General features: G+C 34.5%; 1 protein-coding gene and 1 long non-coding RNA gene across 2 annotated transcripts; one reads left to right on the top strand and one right to left on the bottom strand.

Moving 5' to 3' along the window:
• Positions 1–8,327: 8,327 nt before the first annotated feature.
• Positions 8,328–11,395, bottom strand: LOC133205925 (uncharacterized). The gene is made up of 2 exons (XR_009723679.1): positions 11,175–11,395; positions 8,328–8,475 (listed from the first exon to the last, which is right to left on the bottom strand). It is a non-coding gene; the product is annotated as an uncharacterized LOC133205925 (long non-coding RNA).
• A 15-nt stretch (positions 11,396–11,410) lies between these two features.
• Positions 11,411–18,473, top strand: LOC133205924 (MICOS complex subunit Mic10-like). The gene is made up of 4 exons (XM_061341818.1): positions 11,411–11,484; positions 11,886–11,933; positions 15,069–15,178; positions 18,343–18,473. The coding sequence occupies exons 1-4, from the start codon at positions 11,412–11,414 to the stop codon at positions 18,361–18,363; spliced, it is 252 nt and encodes an 83-aa protein (XP_061197802.1). The 5' UTR covers position 11,411; the 3' UTR covers positions 18,364–18,473.
• The last annotated feature ends 796 nt before the right edge of the window (positions 18,474–19,269 follow it).

The raw sequence follows: 19,269 nt of genomic DNA, 5'->3' as shown, positions 1-19,269 counted from the left end.
TTTCGCCCATCGTCTAGCAACTTAAATCTTCGACAGAATTCATAACTGAAATGAAGTTCTATTGCCAATCGAAAGATAGGGCTCCCTGTATTTAGGACCTTTTAAAATGATTTCCTTTAGGTCGTTATTTTTCAACTATATTTACATCACCAGTAATGACATGTCCAGCGGGACTATAGTTCAAAGAAGAGTAAGAGCTTTGTATACAGTTGAAAAACCTAGTTTTGATCATTTTTGTTTGTTCATTAAAGAGCAATTGCTGCCTTGCCACGGCCGACTCAAGAATTTAAAAGGAAATCCCCTGTTCATGCTGTTTCTATATTTAATATTTAAAACATATATTTACTAATATATTTTCGTACATGCAACTATGTCATAATTATAACAATAATTTTACATATTCATTATTCAGGCCCGTAGCAAAAGCTTCAGAAATGGGTGACCGACCCCCCCACCCCCCACCCCCCCCAAAGCGAAACATAAATATTTACTGATGTGTAAATCGACTATTTCACCGTACGGATTAACAAAATACATATTCCCGGATTCGGGGAAGATTCCGACCTCAGGCTCATCAATGAGGTATAATATGTATGCTGTTTTAGATCTCGTAACCAGCCTCTATAACCAGGCAGAGCGCATGCGTGAAATAAATTTCCATCGAGATCGGAAAACAGCAGAGAGGAAATTCGGAATATATAATGGAAACTAGTAATGCGGAATGATACTATAGTCAGATGCAGAAATTTTTGCATAATTCGATCAACTTTTATTTAAAAAAGCAGAAGAATAAATGAATCAACTTTACAGTTAGTTTTTATTTATTTATTTATTTAATTATTAATTTATTTATTTATTTAATTTATTTATTTATCATTCTTATAATTAATTAACTAAGTAACTGATTAATTTATTAAAAAATATATATTTGTATTTTTTTTAAATTCATTTATAACATTCTTTCCTTCATTTATTAATTATTCCATCCATTAATTAATTATCTATTAATTAATTCATTGATTTATTAATTTGTATGCATGTTTGTTTATTTATTTATTTATTTATTTATTTATTATTCTAATAATTAAGTAATTGATTAATTCATTAAGAAGTTCATTTATTTGTTTGTTTATCTATTTATTATATTCATTCCTTCATTTATTTCGTATTCTATTTATTTATTTATTTATTATTTATCTATTTATTTATGCATTCATTTATTCGTATTTTTATTTATTTCTTTTTTTTTTAATTTCTTTATTGATTGATTGATTTATTTTTGTATTTATTTATTGATTTATTTATGCATTTATCATATATTTCTTTTATAAATTAATTATTTTTTACAGGGTTTGTATACTTATTACCAGGGTCTGTTTATGTATTGCCATAGTTTGTATACCATCACCAGGGTCTATATACCTATCCCCAGGGTCTGTATACCTATCACCAGGGTCTGTATACCTATCACCAGGGTCTATAAACCTATCACCAGGGTTTATATACCCATCACCAGGGTTTGTATACCCATCACCAGGGTCTGTATACCTATCACCAGGGTCTGTATTATCTATCACCAGGGTCTGTATACCCATCACCAGGGTCTGTATATCCATCACCAGGGACTGTATTATCTATCACCAGGAACTGTATAGCTATCACCAGGGTCTATATACCTATCACCAGGGTCTGTATACCCATCACCAGGGTCTGTATACCCATCACCAGGGTCCGTTTTATCTATCACCAGGGTCTATATACCTATCACCAGGGTCTGTATACCCATCACCAGGGTCTGTATACTTATCACCAGGGTCTATGTACCTATCACCAGGGTCTGTATACCCATCGCCAGTGTCTGTATTATCTATCACCAGGGTCTTTATACCCATCACCAGGGTCCGTTTTATCTATCACCAGGGTCTATATACCTATCACCAGGGTCTGTATACCCATCGCCAGTGTCTGTATTATCTATCACCAGGGTCTTTATACCCATCACCTGGGTCCGTTTTATCTATCACCAGGGTCTATATACCTATCACCAGGGTCTGTATACCCATCACCAGGGTCTGTATACTTATCACCAGGATCTATGTACCTATCACCAGGGTCTATATACCCATCACCAGGGTCTGTATACCCATCACCAGGGTCTGTATACTTATCACCAGGGTCTATGTACCTATCACCAGGGTCTGTATACCCATCACCAGTGTCTGTATTATCTATCACCAGGGTCTTTATACCCATCACCAGGGTCTGTATACCCATCACCAGGGTCTGTATACCTATCACCAGAGTCTATATACCCATCACCAGGGTCTGTATTATCTATCACCAAGGTCTGTATACCCATCACCAGGGTCTGTATACCTAGCACCAGGGTCTGTATACCCATCACCAGGTCCTGTATACCCATCACCAGGGTCTTTTTACCCATCACCAGGGTCTGTATACCTATCACCAGGGTCTGTATTATCTATCACCAGGGTCTGTATACCTATCACCAGGGTCTGTATATCCATCACCAGGGACTGTATTATCTATCACCAGGAACTGTATAGCTATCACCAGGGTCTATATACCTATCACCAGGGTCTGTATACCTATCACAAGGGTGTGTATGCCCATCACCAGAGTCTATATACCCATCACCAAGGTCTGTATTATCTATCACCAGGGTCTATATACCCATCACCAGGGTCTGTATACCCATCACCAGGGTCTATAAACCTATCACCAGGGTTTATATACCCATCACCAGGGTCTGTATACCTATCACCAGGGTCTGTATTATCTATCACCAGGGTCTGTATACCCATTACCAGGGTCTGTATATCCATCACCAGGGACTGTATTATCTATCACCAGGGTCTGTATTATCTATCACCAGGGTCTTTATACCCATCACCAGGGTCTGTATACCCATCACCAGGGTCTGTATACCTATCACCAGAGTCTACATACCCATCACCAGGGTCTGTATTATCTATCACCAGGGTCTATAAACCTATCACCAGGGTCTATATACCCATCACCAGGGTCTGTATACCTATCACCAGGGTCTGTATTATCTATCACCAGGGTCTGTATACCAATCACCCGGGTCTGTATATCCATCACCAGGGACTGTATTATCTATCACCAGGGTCTGTATATCCATCACCAGGGTCTATATACCTATCACCAGGGTCTGTATACCCATCACCAGGGTCTGTATACCCATCACCAGGGTCTGTATACTTATCACCAGGGTCTATGTACCTATCACCAGGGTCTGTACAACCATCACCAGGGTTTGTATACCCATCACCAGGGTCTTTATACCTATCACCAGGGTCTGTATACCCATCACCAGGGTCTGTATACCTATCACCAGGGTCAGTATTACCTATCACCAGGGTCTATATACCTATCACCAGTGTCCTTATACCTATCACCAGGGTCTTTATACCTATCACCAGGGTCTGTATTATCTATCACCAGGGTCTATATACCTATCACCAGGGTCTGCATACCAATGACCAGAGTCTGTATACCTATCTCCAGGGTCTGTATACCCATCACCAGGGTCTGTTTACTTATCACCAGGTTCTGTATAACTATCATCAGGGTCTGTATTATCTATCACCAGTGTCTGTATACCCATCACCAGGGTCTGTATACCCATCACCAGGGTTTGGATATCTATGAACAGGGTCTTAATCTGTAAATCTATGTCAAGGGTGTGTATTATCTGTCATTAGGGTCTGTATGTACCCATCACCAGGGTGTGTATACCTATCACCAGAGACTGTGGACCTATTACCAGGGTCCGTATGTCTATTACCAGCGTCTGTATTTCTATAACCAAGGTCGGTATTATCTATTAAAAGGGTCTGTATACTTATCACCAGGGTCTATATTATCTATCACTAGGGTCTCTATTATCTATCACTAGAGCTGTACATCTATCACCAGGGTCTGTATACCCATCACCTGTTTGTTTGTCCGCAAAAACGTGCCCATTACTTTTGATTGGTTGGACCTATGACTTTCATATTTCACATGTGCATTCCTTGTGATAAGGCCTTTGTTTGGGTTCTAACATATTTGACTTTTTTGACCTTGATCTTTGAGTTTTTCCCACTTTTTCAAGAATTTACCAAACTTTAACCTTGGCTATAACTTTTCAACAGTTGGTGCAAGGGCTTTCATACTTTATACTAGTATGTGTATTCATAGTAGCAAGACCTTTGAACGGATATTAAAAAAATTGATCTTGACCTTTGAGTTTTACCAACTTTTAAAAATTTTAACCTTGAGAAATTAGTATCAGGGCTATTATTTTCCACATGTGTATTCCTTGTGACAAATCCTTTCTTTGGTTTCCGACATATTTGAAATTCTGACCTTTATCTTGGAATAAGACATACTTTTGAAAAACTTTAATCTTGGCCATATATTTTGAACAGTTGGTGCTAATTCTTTAATGTTTTACATGTGTATTTCTTATGACAAAGCCTTACCCTGGGTACCTTTAATTTGACCCTTTGACCTTGACCTTGCAGTTTGACCCACATTTAAAAAACTTTAACCTGAGCTAAACCTTTTGAATGGTTAGTGCCTGGGATTTCTTATTTCTCAGATATATTCACTGAGAGTCCTTTCTTTGGGTAACAACATTTTTCAGCTATTAAGGACATACGCAACGTAGTTTGAACTTTATTGTCTTTTTCCCTGGAGTTGAGGATTTCAAATACTTAAAGGAACTGTTTGCTACATTTTAATGTCTATATATGCTGTTGTACACTTCTTCTAAAATAAATTTGGATAAACAAAACATCTAGAATATATGTTTAATAATTTTTGTATATTTTTCTTTGAATTATACAAGAATTTTCATCAATTGATATCTTTTCAAAACCCCTGGTAATGCATGCTGATTTTTTGTCTACGAACATCTGATGGCACTATATAATCTTAAATTAAGAATATCTTTAAAAATTATCAGTAGGTAAAGTACGTTGCGTATGTCCTTAATATTTGAGTTTGAGTTGCATTTGAGAAACTTTAACCATTGTCAAAAGCTGCCATACAGGGACATCAGTGTTTCACAAACACATTTTGTTTTAATTTGAAATACCAAACAAAATTAAATTGAAATATTCTATAATAACCATTATAGATTTTAGATAATTTTGTTCACTAAAGAAGAGAAAGTCCTTTGCTGTAAAGTGAGGTTTATTTGTACGTTTATTTGTTCACTAATTTGTTTATTTATTTTTGGCCTGAAATGACCATGTTATAGACCGTTCGAGAAATTAATACGGTATGTTCTTTGACATCAAACATATCAAACTTTCATGCATACTTAGCTTTGAAGTCTACATTTGGACTTTGCGACTTTGTAAAAATATTTTTTAATGAACGCCTGCACTGAAAATTTAAGTTTAAATTTCAATTTAAATTTAAGGAGGTATAACCTATCGATTACATGGATTTTTATTGGGGGAAGTGGGTTAAAGTCACTATTTATAACAAAGTGTTGTCAGTCTAACTATCATGATAAATAAAGAAGAATGGCTAAATAATTGTCTGGAATGTGTTGCTTGGAATTTATTTCAAGGCCTAAACATGTAGATCAAGGTGTAGGGAAAGGTCGACCAATAATAACGACCTCACTATAGATTTTCAAGGCACCTAAACACTACAGATTTTATTTATTTCATTTATATTTACAATTCATCAAATTATAATTTCAGATTAACAATTTGTTATTACAATTTTTTATCTTTTATAAAACAAGTTAACATTTTATAATTGCAAATTATTTGATTTGTTGTATAAATATTTTCCTTCCTACTGAGTTTATGTTAAAGTATGAATTTGAATTCCCCCAATACTGATGTACAAAAATCACCGTTACGGAAAACAAGATGTGTTTGTGAAACACTGATGCCCCCGTATGGCAACTTATAGCAAAGGTTAAACTTTCTCAAACGCAAATCAAATATGTTGGTACCCAAAGTAAGGTCTTGTCCCGAGGAATAAACCTGTGAAATATGAAAGCCCCGGTAGCAACGATTGAATAGATATGGATAAGGTTATTTTTTTTTTTCAAAAGTATGTCAAAAATCAAGGTCAAGGTCAAATGGTCAAAATTAATGGTGCCCAAGGAAAGGCCTTCTTCCAAGAAATACACCTGTGAAATATGAAAGCCAAAGCACCGACCTTTCAAAAGTTATGACCAAGGTCAAAGTTTGATAAAATTTTGCAAAACTGGGTCAAACTCCAAGGTCAAGGTCAAATATGGTGGTACCCAGAGAAAGGTCTTGTCACAAGGAATACACATGTAAAATATGAAAGTCATAGCTCCAACCAATCAAAAGTTATGGGCAAGGTTAAAGTTTTTTCGGACAAACAGACAGACGGACGGACAGGGCAAAACTACATACCCCCGAATCTTCGATACGGGGGCATAAAAATGCGAATAAAGCGTTCGATTAATTTATCTTATCAAATAAATTAAAGAATTGAGAACACTTAAACTGGTTGCAAATTTTAAATCTAGTAGGAAAATTCTATGAAATATTTTGTTTATAAAACAAGTAGAATCAACAGTTAACACATTAATCACAGATTGTGTTTGCCCGCACATGATTAAAATCATGAAATTGCCCAAAAATGTACGATACATGGGAGAATTATTTGAAATCGCAAAGATATAGTCAGATAAGAAACAAACACACTCAATTTTGTAATTCATATTCGATTATCTTGTGATTTATTTTTGAAATTGTGTATACTTCATAATTATATTTAAAAAATCCCTGTGATTCATATTTAATTATGCGAAAAGTTCATATTCGAAATCTTGTTACTGTGTATTTTTAGGGATGTCAAAATATTTATTTTCCTTAGTCGACTATTCGATAACATTATTCGAACGATAGTCGAATATTCGGAGCATTTTCTTAAAATAAAATTTTAATATTTCAAACCTCACTTGTAAATGCAGGAGGTATTTATAACAAAAAAAACCTTTTTACCTCATATATACAAAAAAGTAACATCAATTGCCTCTGTTGCACATAGATGTTTGCAGGCACCTAACGTGTGGGCAGTGTGTTTATATGAAATAATTTTAGACTGTAAATTATTCATATATCAGTTTTTATTTTAGCAAGCATAAAAAAATTGCCAGCATGATATTTTAAAGTTTACAAAAATAAATGGAGGGGTGGGGGGTTAATACACTATCTACGCCTTACCCTTTGAATATATGTATTGCTAATAAAATTAATTTGGAAAGATATACATATCACTACTTCAAATAAAACGTTTTATCATAATTATCAATTTATCTTTCATGGAATTTTATTCAATTATTCTCCATTGCTAAAGCAAATACGCCGGGACAGTCTATGTGTTTGTTCATCACAAAAATTTGAACATTGGTCATAATTTTTTGTTTAGTTTATCAATTTCAAGAAATATTCACCTAGAAAATATATAATAATTTTGAGAAGATCGGACTCTCATATTCCACATATGAATTACGAATTACAAAATCTTTCTGAATTTATTTTTTTTATCTTATGACCTTGTCAGTGAAATTTGATATACTTATAAAAAAAATAACCCTGACCTAAGCTTAGTATGGAATGAGATATATGTTTTCATAATTGACCTGTGCAATACCCGTGACAAAACTATAACAAGTCACTGGAATGTATATAGCCTAAGATCTTTGACCTTGGCATTTGACTTTCTTTTTACAAAACTTTTAATCCTGGCCAAAGCTTTGCACCTGATGAGACAGGACTTTAATATTTTCTTGTACATGAACATAGCTGTAACAAGACCTTCCAAATATACTTTGATTTTTAACCTCATAAACTTGACATTGAAGTTTGATCGACTTTCAAATCATAACTCGATCCTTGGTCCTAAGCTTTTAAACAGAACATCCCACTTTAAAAATATATAATAATTTTAAATATGATGAGCCGCCACGACAGTCACAATATGCCATAGACGATTGCATCCCAACCAAAAAGAAAAAAAAAAAAACAACAAAAAACGATTAAAGACATTCCATATCATTTCCATGCAGTGAAAATACACTGGGTCTCCTTCTTGACAACATGACAATTAGGGTTTGTAGAACACAAATTTTGGCACTATTATCCTACTGTTCTACTGTCATGAACATAGAAGAAATTTGAACTTTGTGTTGGTTGCTCTTCTTTTATGATAATTTTTAAAATTTCACACTTTATTGATTAATTATGTAGATATGTATATCTTCACATTTTTTCTGGAACAAGTAAACAACATAATGGAATTTTTAGATTTCTCTCGATTTATGCAATAGAGGAATCAGGATACATTGGCATTTACAATGTAAAGATAGTTTCACACAATTATAAATCTTTGTCCATTGTTATAAGTTTCTATATCCTTTGCTTCCTCCTTGACAGGCTTACACTACAAAATAAAAAGTAAATAAGATCAATATAACATTAGAGTCAATGCATCTTAATCACAATAAAATCATTATAGTTCATTAAACAACTCATACGTTCTCCACAAGATGTTACGTTTATGAAGACACCCTAAAAAGTAATTGGATTCATTTTCATAATGCAAACTATGTTGAAGGTCACCCTACTAAAAAGATGGGAACTAGACCCTGCACGAGGGAAGAAAAAACCGTGATGAAGGGTATATAGACCCTGGTGATTGGTATACAGAACCTGGTGATAGATAAACTGACCCGAGTGATGGGTCAAGAGACCCTGGTGATTGGTATACAGTACCTGGTGCTAGATAAACTGACCCTGGTAATGGGTCAAAAGACCCTGGTGATAGGTATACAGACCCTAGTGATGGGTATACAGACCTTGGTGATAGATAATACAGACCCTGGTGATGGGTATATAGACTCTTGTGATGGGCATACACACCCTTGTGATAGGTATACGGACCCTTGTGATAGATATATAGACCCTGGTGATAGATAATACAGACCCTGGTGATTGGTATACAGACCCTGGTGATGGGTATACAGACCTTGGTGATAGGTATACAGATCCTGGTGATGGGTATACAGACCTTGGTGATAGATAATACAGACCCTGGTGATGGGCATACACACCCTGGTGATAGGTATACAGACCCTGGTGATAGGTACATAGACCCTGGTGATAAGTATACAGACCCTGGTGATTGGTATACAGACCTTGGTGATAGGTTTATAGACCCTGGTGATGGGTATACAGACCCTGGTGATGGGTACATAGACCCTGGTGATAAGTATACAAACCCTGGTGATAGGTATACAGACCCTGGTGATAGATAATACAGACCCTGGTGATGGGTATACAGACCCTGGTGATGGGTATACAGACCTTGGTGATAGGTATACAGATCCTGGTGATGGGTATACAGACCTTGGTGATAGATAATACAGACCCTGGTGATGGGTATATAGACTCTGGTGATGGGCATACACACCCTGGTGATGGGTATACAGACCCTGGTGATAGGTATACAGACCCTGGTGATGGGTATACAGACCTTGGTGATAGATAATACAGACCCTGGTGATGGGTATATATACTCTTGTGATGGGCATACACACCCTTGTGATAGGTATACAGACCCTTGTGATAGATATATAGACCCTGGTGATAGATAATACAGACCCTGGTGATTGGTATACAGACCCTGGTGATGGGTATACAGACCTTGGTGATAGGTTTATAGACCCTGGTGATTGGTATACAGACCTTGGTGATAGGTTTATAGACCCTGGTGATGGGTATACAGACCCTGGTGATGGGTACATAGACCCTGGTGATAGATAATACAGACCCTGGTGATGGGTATACAGACCCTGGTGACGGGTATACAGACCCTGGTGATAGGTATACAGACCCTGGTGATGGGTATACAGACCTTGGTGATAGATAATACAGACCCTGGTGATGGGTATATAGACTCTGGTGATGGGCATACACACCCTTGTGATAGGTATACAGACCCTGGTGATAGGTATACAGACCCTGGTGATGGGTATACAGACCTTGGTGATAGATAATACAGACCCTGGTGATGGGTATATAGACTCTTGTGATGGGCATACACACCCTTGTGATAGGTATACAGACCCTTGTGATAGATATATAGACCCTGGTGATAGATAATACAGACCCTGGTGATTGGTATACAGACCCTGGTGATGGTTATACAGACCCTGGTGATGGGTATATAGACCCTGGTGATAGGTACATAGACCCTGGTGATAAGTATACAGACCCTGGTGATAGGTATACAGACCCTGGTGATAGATAATACAGACCCTGGTGATAGGTATACAGACCCTGGTGATGGGTATACAGACCCTGGTGATAGGTATACAGACCCTGGTGATGGGTATATAGACCCTGGTGATAGGTTTATAGACCCTGGTGATGGGTATACAGACCCTGGTGATGGGTATACAGACCCTGGTGATGGGTATATAGACCCTGGTGATAGGTACATAGACCCTGGTGATAAGTATACAGACCCTGGTGATAGGTATACAGACCCTGGTGATAGGTATACAAACTATGGCAATACATAAACAGACCCTGGTAATAAGTATACAAACCCTGTAAAAATAATTAATTTATAAAAGAAATAAATGATAAATGCATAAAAAATCAATAAATAAATGCAAAAATAAATCAATCAATCAATAAAGAAATAAAAAATAAAGAAATAAATAAAAATACGAATAAATGAATGCATAAATAAATAGATAAATAATAAATAAATAAATAGAATACGAAATAAATGAAGGAATGAATATAATAAATAGATAAACAAACAAATAAATGAACTTCTTAATAAATTAATCAATTACTTAATTATTAGAATAATAAATAAATAAATAAATAAATAAATAAACAAACATGCATACAAATTAATAAATCAATGAATTAATTAATAGATAATTAATTAATGGATGGAATAATTAATAAATGAAGGAAAGAATGTTATAAATGAATTAAAAAAAATACAAATATATATTTTTTAATAAATAAATCAGTTACTTAGTCAATTAATTATAAGAATGATAAATAAATAAATTAAATAAATAAATAAATTAATAATTAAATAAATAAATAAAAACTAACTGTAAAGTTGATTCATTTATTCTTCTGCTTTTTTAAATAAAAGTTGATCGAATTATGCAAAAATTTCTGCATCTGACTATAGTATCATTCCGCATTACTAGTTTCCATTATATATTCCGAATTTCCTCTCTGCTGTTTTCCGATCTCGATGGAAATTTATTTCACGCATGCGCTCTGCCTGGTTATAGAGGCTGGTTACGAGATCCAAAACAGCATACATATTATACCTCCATCAATATGGCTAAGCGATCGGAAGATGAATATGGAGAAAAGGTCAACAGAGCTATTGTTGACACAGGGGTTAAAATGGGTAAGTGAATAGAAGTCTGGTAAGCTTTTCGTATACTTTTACTTTCACAAGGTCGTTTATGGTACATTCAGTAGAGAAAATTCGCGCTACTATTATCTTACACTTTATGATACGTTATCTATGCATGGCCGTATTTTTTTTTTGCTTGTCAGAAAATTTTGGTAGTGCCCCCTCAACTGTCAACTGAAAAAATGTTTGGCTGTACCCCCCCCAAACTGAAATTGCTTCCTACGGGCCTGCTATGTATGGATGTGTGTGTGTATATATATATATATATAGAGAGAGAGAGACTGGATACACAATGGATAATGTCATGGCGAATTCAGGCATACTGATTATTCTTGAAAGTTCTTTAATACTGTTTTATTTACTTAAGTAAATCTTAAAATCTTTCTTTTCAGCAACTGGTTTCTTGGTCGGTGGTATATTTTCCTTAGTTCTTTTCAAGCGTGAGTTAATCTTTCTTTTGTTCATATAAAAACTAATATGTTGATTGTTGAACTTGATGATGCAGTCGTTAGGGTGAGCATAAATACGTGTATCTATTCAGTTTTTATTTTGATCTGCTTCTTCAAACCACACGTGACATTTGGAACGTTTAGACTCTGACGTCACAAGACATTGTATGTTAGTTGCAATCTGAAAATTTTAACAAAGAACATTTTAATCTACTATTTATCCGCAATATCCATTAAATCAAGGTGATTTTACTTTTGGCAAACTTTTGTTGTTAACGTGAGAATGTGGTTTACAGCCAGATGCAGTTCGCAAAGGGTAGTGAGTCCAGAGGATATGTCGAAAATATTCATTTGGAAAGTCTTTGCAAAGTCTGAAGTTTCTCAGGCATTGTCATAAGAGCTAGCAGTGCGAGTGGCACTTTGCACCATCGCTGTGCTCACTATAAAACTGGACTAAAATCAGTTCTCTTTATGAATTGGCTGTGTATTGAGCAAAAAAATTCATTATGATACGATATGATATTCTATAAAGTGATATGCGACATATTGGATTCTTTAACAATTCTATGTAATGCATAAATTATACAAGACTTGAGTGTTTTATAAACCCTTCTGTAGTTCTTGTCTCAAATTCATTACAATGTACACTTCACATTCTTACTTTTATCATCTTTTATTCCAACGTGTTAAAGTACAGTTGTCTTTATGTTATATAATAATTATCAGGGATGTGCTATCTCCTTAATGCCAATTTCATTATTGATCAATTGTCTGCGTGGCGCAGTGGTTAGAGCATCTGCTCTAGAGACCAATATGAGTGAAAAACTCTCAAGAGGGACGTTAAACAACAAACAAATAAACGTTATTGGTCAGTTTTTATTCAAAACAGGTAAATATAATCTTTGATGATTGAAATTCCCAACTTTTTCACAGAATTATAAGTAAAACTGCCTAACTGATACGTAATTGAAAATAATTTTTCGATACAATACATTCTTGAATATCAATACATATAATGTATAATACATCGATACATTTTAATATTTCAAAATATTGATCCAGCCCTACTTTGTGATCAGTTGACAGGTGTTTTTGACACCTTAGTCTTCAATACATTTCATGTACTCTGCTTGGTATAAACCACAGGGACAGTTTCTTAAAAAAAAATGTATATGAAGAAAAGAAAGCATACTTAAACCACCTGCAGTAGGCTTCTAAGTAATAGTTATTGTATATTTATTATGGTGTATCCTGATTTATTTGGACGAAGGGCGGTGACGAGTGCGAAGCACGAGTCTCCGCCCCTTCTTCCAAATAAATCAGGATACACCATAATAAATATTCAATAACTTTCTTGTATCATGGCCAATCAAAACGTCAATAATTGCTATGTCCCAAATTTTGAAGCATGCTTTTTAATTACACCAATAAAAAATATAGTTTTTGTCAGATGACGCATGGATATTCTCTCCTTCCCGCCAGTATTTTTAAATTGCACATTTTATGTGTGTGTTCATGAGAAATGACGTCGGATTGCAGCTCTCCAACTTAATATAAAAATGGATTGTTAATGAAATTTATAAGAAAACCTTTGGATATCAAGGATGAAAAATTCGAAGTTGAAGAAGGGAAATTCAGGTGTTAATCGAAAATCAAGAAAAAAAAGATATCCGTTGATCATTTGACATATTCAATTCGAGAGCTGTAGCATGAACAAAAACGCTGTGTTAATAACTCTTCATCTATGGATGCAGTACAGCTGAACTTTATTCTAGTTGAGCAAAGAATACAGCAATGATGGTATATCCTGCTAAAAGGCTCTATTACAATAGGTGTGATATTTTAAGATATTTATTTGTGGAATTCATGTCAAGAACTTGATTTCTCGATGCGGTGGATCGAATATTTGCAGAATTCCGTAAAAACATTTCGTATTTTGGGATACATGTGCACTGTAATTTATGTGAAAGACCTTTATTTCATTGGCAGAAATTTTGTCTTTGTACATATCAAAGTCCATTTAATTCTGTAGTTCTTCAATATACATGTGTTGAAATCGCCTTGGTGTTCAATAATTTATTTACACGGCACAGTTTTTGCTGGCTCCGCCCATCGGTGTATCTCCAGTTATTGTACACTTGACTTCAAAGGAAAAACACCACAGCCATGATACAATGACCCTTCTTATGCACATATTGCTTTTATTATTCATAAAAATCAAACATGAATCAGGGAGTGAATGTCATTTTGATATGAATATTTATATATAACATGTGTAACAGGAGAGGGAAAAAAATGCAACAGACAATATTTGGATTCCAACCCCGGCCCCCCTGGATCTCTAGTCAGGTGCTCTACTGAGCTATCTGCATGGCCACCAGCGATCGAGCCTGTCTGATCACCATATTCCTCCCTCTTTAAAGGTCTTTGGCCCTGATAGACACTAATGTAGGCTCTTCCCTGGCAGGTCTTTCACCTGTCACTTCCAGGGCATGGCATAGCACCAAATGTAACAGCAGAGAAGAAAAATAAGATGGACTAGACTGGGATTAGAACCCATGTCTCCTGAATCTCCAGTCAGGTGCTCTACCAACTAAGCTATATTACCACTGGCAAATGAACTTGTCTTATTGCCATGCATGTAACAGTCTCACTGAAATGCTATACTGTAGATTCCTTATTTTACGCGAGTACTTAATATCGCGAAATGGCCCTATGACGTCAAATCGTGAAAAAATAATTCACGAATGGATGATTTATCTAGAGATTTTACATATATTAAAGCACCATAAAAATAAAAGCGAGTAATTTTATTTCGCGAGCGGTGCTTCTCGCGTAATTACGCGATAATTTATTCCCTGTGTATATAAAGGAATCTACAGTAATTAATATTTGAACCAGAAAACCTGTGAACTGAAAAAGAGTTGACCAAAACCAAATAGACCATTTTTTTTTGAAAATACATCTTCAACAATATCCCTCCAACTTATAGTCAGATTTCAATATAAATTATAAACAACAACTTTTCTCAGGTAAAGAGGTTAAATATTGGTTTACCATAGTCCCATTTCTACTCTGAGGGTTTTCTTTACTGTGCTTTTGTTAAATCCATTGATATATTTTCAGGAAGAACATGGCCAATCGCATTTGGAGTAGGGACAGGTTTTGGAATGGGATACAGCAATGCAGAAAATGATTTCCAGAACAAAAATGCTGCATTATTAAAAAGACTACAGGTAAATTTATCAATGTGTTTGTGTATTTTGTTTTGAATAGCAGTATTCCAGGATTGAAAGCAATGTCAGCCTACAGCTAAGATTTAAAATGTTTGTTGGTTAGTTCATGGATTTTCAATACCTTCTTAGGGGCTGACATTCAGCTCTTTTCCCAATTAAAAATGGGCTCAATTTTCCTCATTGGTTGGTTAAAATTCCAAAAATTAAAATATGAAACTTTTTTTTTTTTAATTTTGTAAATGCTACAGGCCAACATAGGGGCCACTGATGCAAAATACAGAAGTAATCATGAGGCTTAAAACTTGGCCAGCTTTTAAAGAGAGAGAAGTTTAAGTCACTTTACATTTTTTTCATTCACTATTATAAAATCATCATCATTTAAACACATATTCCTTACTGACTCTTTCTGAGATAGATATTTAATTGCAAACTTATCAAAACATAATCAAGTAAGATACAAGGAGAACTCTAGATCATTTTAGTGAAAGCGTGCCTTAGTCTTGAAGACTTTGTTAATGTTGTTATCAATCTGTATGTTATTTTTGTGCAAGGAAACATTACAAGGAAAATGTTATAAATACTCGCCTTAAAGCCATTTTCACAATAGTAGTGATTTTTATGTTACTTCACATTAACTTTTAAAATAAAAATTATGTTTCATAGTAAAAATCAGTCAAGAATGTAATAAATCTGTATAATTTTCAATTAAATTCTTTTTTCAAAACACATAAAATCTTATTTGATATGCTTCACTTAGAATTTTTTTCCCCATAATTTTTTAATTTTAAAAGTTATAGGTAATGAAAAAGATGAAGATAAAGAATAGTGATCAATCTCAAAAACTAAAATCTGTACAAATAATTCCAGAGGTAGGATCAGGTGCTTAGGAGGAGTGAGCATCCCCTGCTGATCAGTCACATCCACTGTTAGCCCTGTGTATTAATCAGATAAATGGAATATTCTGTAGTCAAATTTAGTTTAAAGACAAAGCCTAACAATTCACGTGAAACATGTCAGCCAAAATCTGACCCATTGATAGGTTATGTTTGCTAACGAAGTCATTATAACGACCATAGTATTTAAAAAATGCTGACTTAAAACGGGCCTGTTGAAATCCCTGTACCATCAACTTATCTCTCAGTAACTGGCCTTAGTTTAAAAATTGATCATTCTCAGAACATGCTCATAAGTTGGGAGATGTAAACACCATATACAGGTGATAGTAAAATATTATTACATGAATAAGGAAAGCAGACAATGGAAAAGCTGAAGTTATCTCGTTTGTCATACAATTTAGTTGTTAGTGTGCCTTTACCATCTCTAGACAGTAAAACATCAAAATATGAAAATGGGTGTGGCAGACTCTGTGGTGTCTTTTATTTTGAGTTTGGGCTATATTGAGTCAATATATAAATGGAAGAAACTATTGTTAATTGATAAAACATCGTCAGTATATCTGAATATCGAGTTGAAGGACATTTTAGCAAGTGTTTATTCTTCTCATTTAGAAGTTTTTGAATAAATTCTGCTTCATAGGAATATAAAAACAAGTCAGATATTATAATAAAGGAGCACAATTAGTTCCCAACAAAATTCCAACAATTTGCTGAAAGACCTGGTCTCCAAAGACTACATAAAGGGTAAAAAAAAGGGTATTTAAGTTGTAAAAGTGGATAAAAATGGGTATACAATGTATTAGTTTATAAACTGTGGTTAGTATCAAATTCTGGTTTTCAAAACTTCTTAATTCTCTCTCTCTCTCTCTCTCTCTCCCCCCCCCCCAATTTCATCAAATTGTCTTTTACATTTCCCAATTTTAAAAAAAAAGGGCATTTCCCAAGATAGGCTGAGACATATAGAGTACTTTGTCTACACTGTAGCTCCAAACCACACTACACATTTAAGCAGACTAACACAGGAAAACATGGTCAAGAAAACTTGAATAACTCGCATTTAACCTGGAACCACATCCAGAAATCAGCAATGACATTACTATTCCTTAATAATAACTCAATAGATTTAACCCACAAGAAGAAATTGTTGTGTGGACATAGAGGATATTCAATGTTTTGTAGTTGGATATGGAATTTATGTCACAAGTGGGACAGGATTTTTTTTTATGTTTTCATGAATGCGAGGCCCAAGTGAAAATATCAAAAAGACCTGTCTCATGAGTGAAATAAATTCCATATTCAACAAAATATTGAATTTTCTGTTTATGACATTTTCTTTTATTTTCTCTTTGCCTCTGTCTTTTCATAAGACAGTGTCATTTCTGTGACATCATAGTTGAGCAGTTGAGACACCATTGGCTATTGTGGGACTGAAAACATTGTAAACATGGATTTCAACAACACATCTGGAGAAACTTTGGCAGTTTTAGTCTCTTTCAGGATAGTTTATTTACTTTATCTTATAACAGGCCAGGAAGAATTTTTTACAACACTCTTTTTTTAAGGGAAAAAAAGTCACCAGTTTAACTACATATCTGATTTTCTTTCACAATGTGACAAAATAGCACTTTTATTCAATATATAGCTAAGTCTAGTTAATAGTTACACTAATGTGATAAATATTGAATTGTTAAAGATTGAATTTTCTGTTTATTACATTTTCTTTGATTTTCCTTTTGCCTCTGTCTTTTTTTAGACAGTGTCATAGGCTGTGATGTTATAATTGAGCGGTTTAGACGTCATAGCTAAGCGATTGCAAGATTGAAAAACGTTGTAAACATGGATTTTTACCAACATATTTTGAGAAACTTTGGCAGTATTACATGTAGTCTCTGTTAGGATGGTTTATTTACTCTATCTTACAACAAACCAGGGAGGTTTTTTTAAACAATCTTCTTGAAAGGAAGAAAAATCAAGAATTGTGCCTCACTTCTAAAATTCTCTCACACTGTGAGAATACCATTTTGATATCCTTTCAAACTGTGACTGAATATCACTTTTGCTCAATAAATAGCAGTATTTCACTGTTGAAAATTATGTAATAAATACTGTAAATTGCAGTGTGGGTAAAGTTGATCAGTGTCAACTAATTAAGCGTGGATTTGTCCTGAATGTGCTAATAGGGACCTTTAAGCTTGTAAAGTGTGACAATAAGGCATTTCTAAGCTTGTTAATTGTTGATTTTATAATTATTTAGTTTTTTTTTTTCAGAAGGTACCCGCCAGCACGTGATGATTGCCATCCAATTACATTTGACTTGAGAAATTTTAGTTGCTATGTTTCATGTACAAGTGTGACAGTGATCAGAGATGTGTACTTTTTAAATAAAGTAATTTCAGTCATCAGTGTTAACTGTATATGTACAAAAAAAAAATTTAAATTGAGGCAGACTATTGACAAATAAGTTGATGATACAAGGATATCAACAATCTCGTGTAAAGTCAACATTTCACAAATTCGATGGTCGAAGCAATTATCTTAATTGCAAAAACAATTTGTCATTGGGTAGAATGTTGACTGAATTTTTTTCATACAGATTGTTAGGCGATTACTTTCACACTGAATTGTCTATGGAGTTTTCTTTTTACCCGATCATGACAAAGAGCATAGTGTGACCGGTCAACAGGGGATGCTTACTCCTCCATGGCACTTAATATCTAAATGTCGAATTGAAACTTACAGCAAGAGACTTTATTTTCATGGATAAGTTTTTGAATAAATACTACTTCTTATGAATACAAAAATACGTCTGCTTATAAAAGGGCGCAATTAGTATCTATCGGAATTCCAACAGGTTGTTGGAAGACCTGATTTCCAAAAACTACAAGAATCTTGTCAGAAACTCAAGCATCTTTTAAATATCAACTTCGGAGTACTTTTGTGTAGAATGAGAATGTTTTTAAACAAAATAAGTCGTACGTTTTGATGCTTTTGATTTTGGTAAAAGAAGATGGGCGTATTTGGCGTGTGATCTGCAGGAATCTTTTGTACGAAACATAATTTAAATGTCCACTTTTACATGTCGGTCTGCTGTCTACAGTTGGACAAAGGTTAAAAATTGTAATATTTAAGTCAGCTATCTTCTAAGATAATAGATTATACAGTATAGTTATGTAACAGGAAAGAAGAAAATGTATG

The sequence above is a fragment of the Saccostrea echinata genome, unplaced genomic scaffold, assembly GCF_033153115.1.
Source record: "Saccostrea echinata isolate AGI-Se365-2 ecotype Australia unplaced genomic scaffold, CSIRO_AGI_Sech_v1 ptg000054l, whole genome shotgun sequence".
Classification (NCBI taxonomy): Eukaryota; Metazoa; Mollusca; class Bivalvia; order Ostreida; family Ostreidae; genus Saccostrea; species Saccostrea echinata.
The sequence above is the reverse complement of the archived record's forward strand: the minus strand, read 5'-3'. Positions and strand labels throughout refer to the sequence as shown.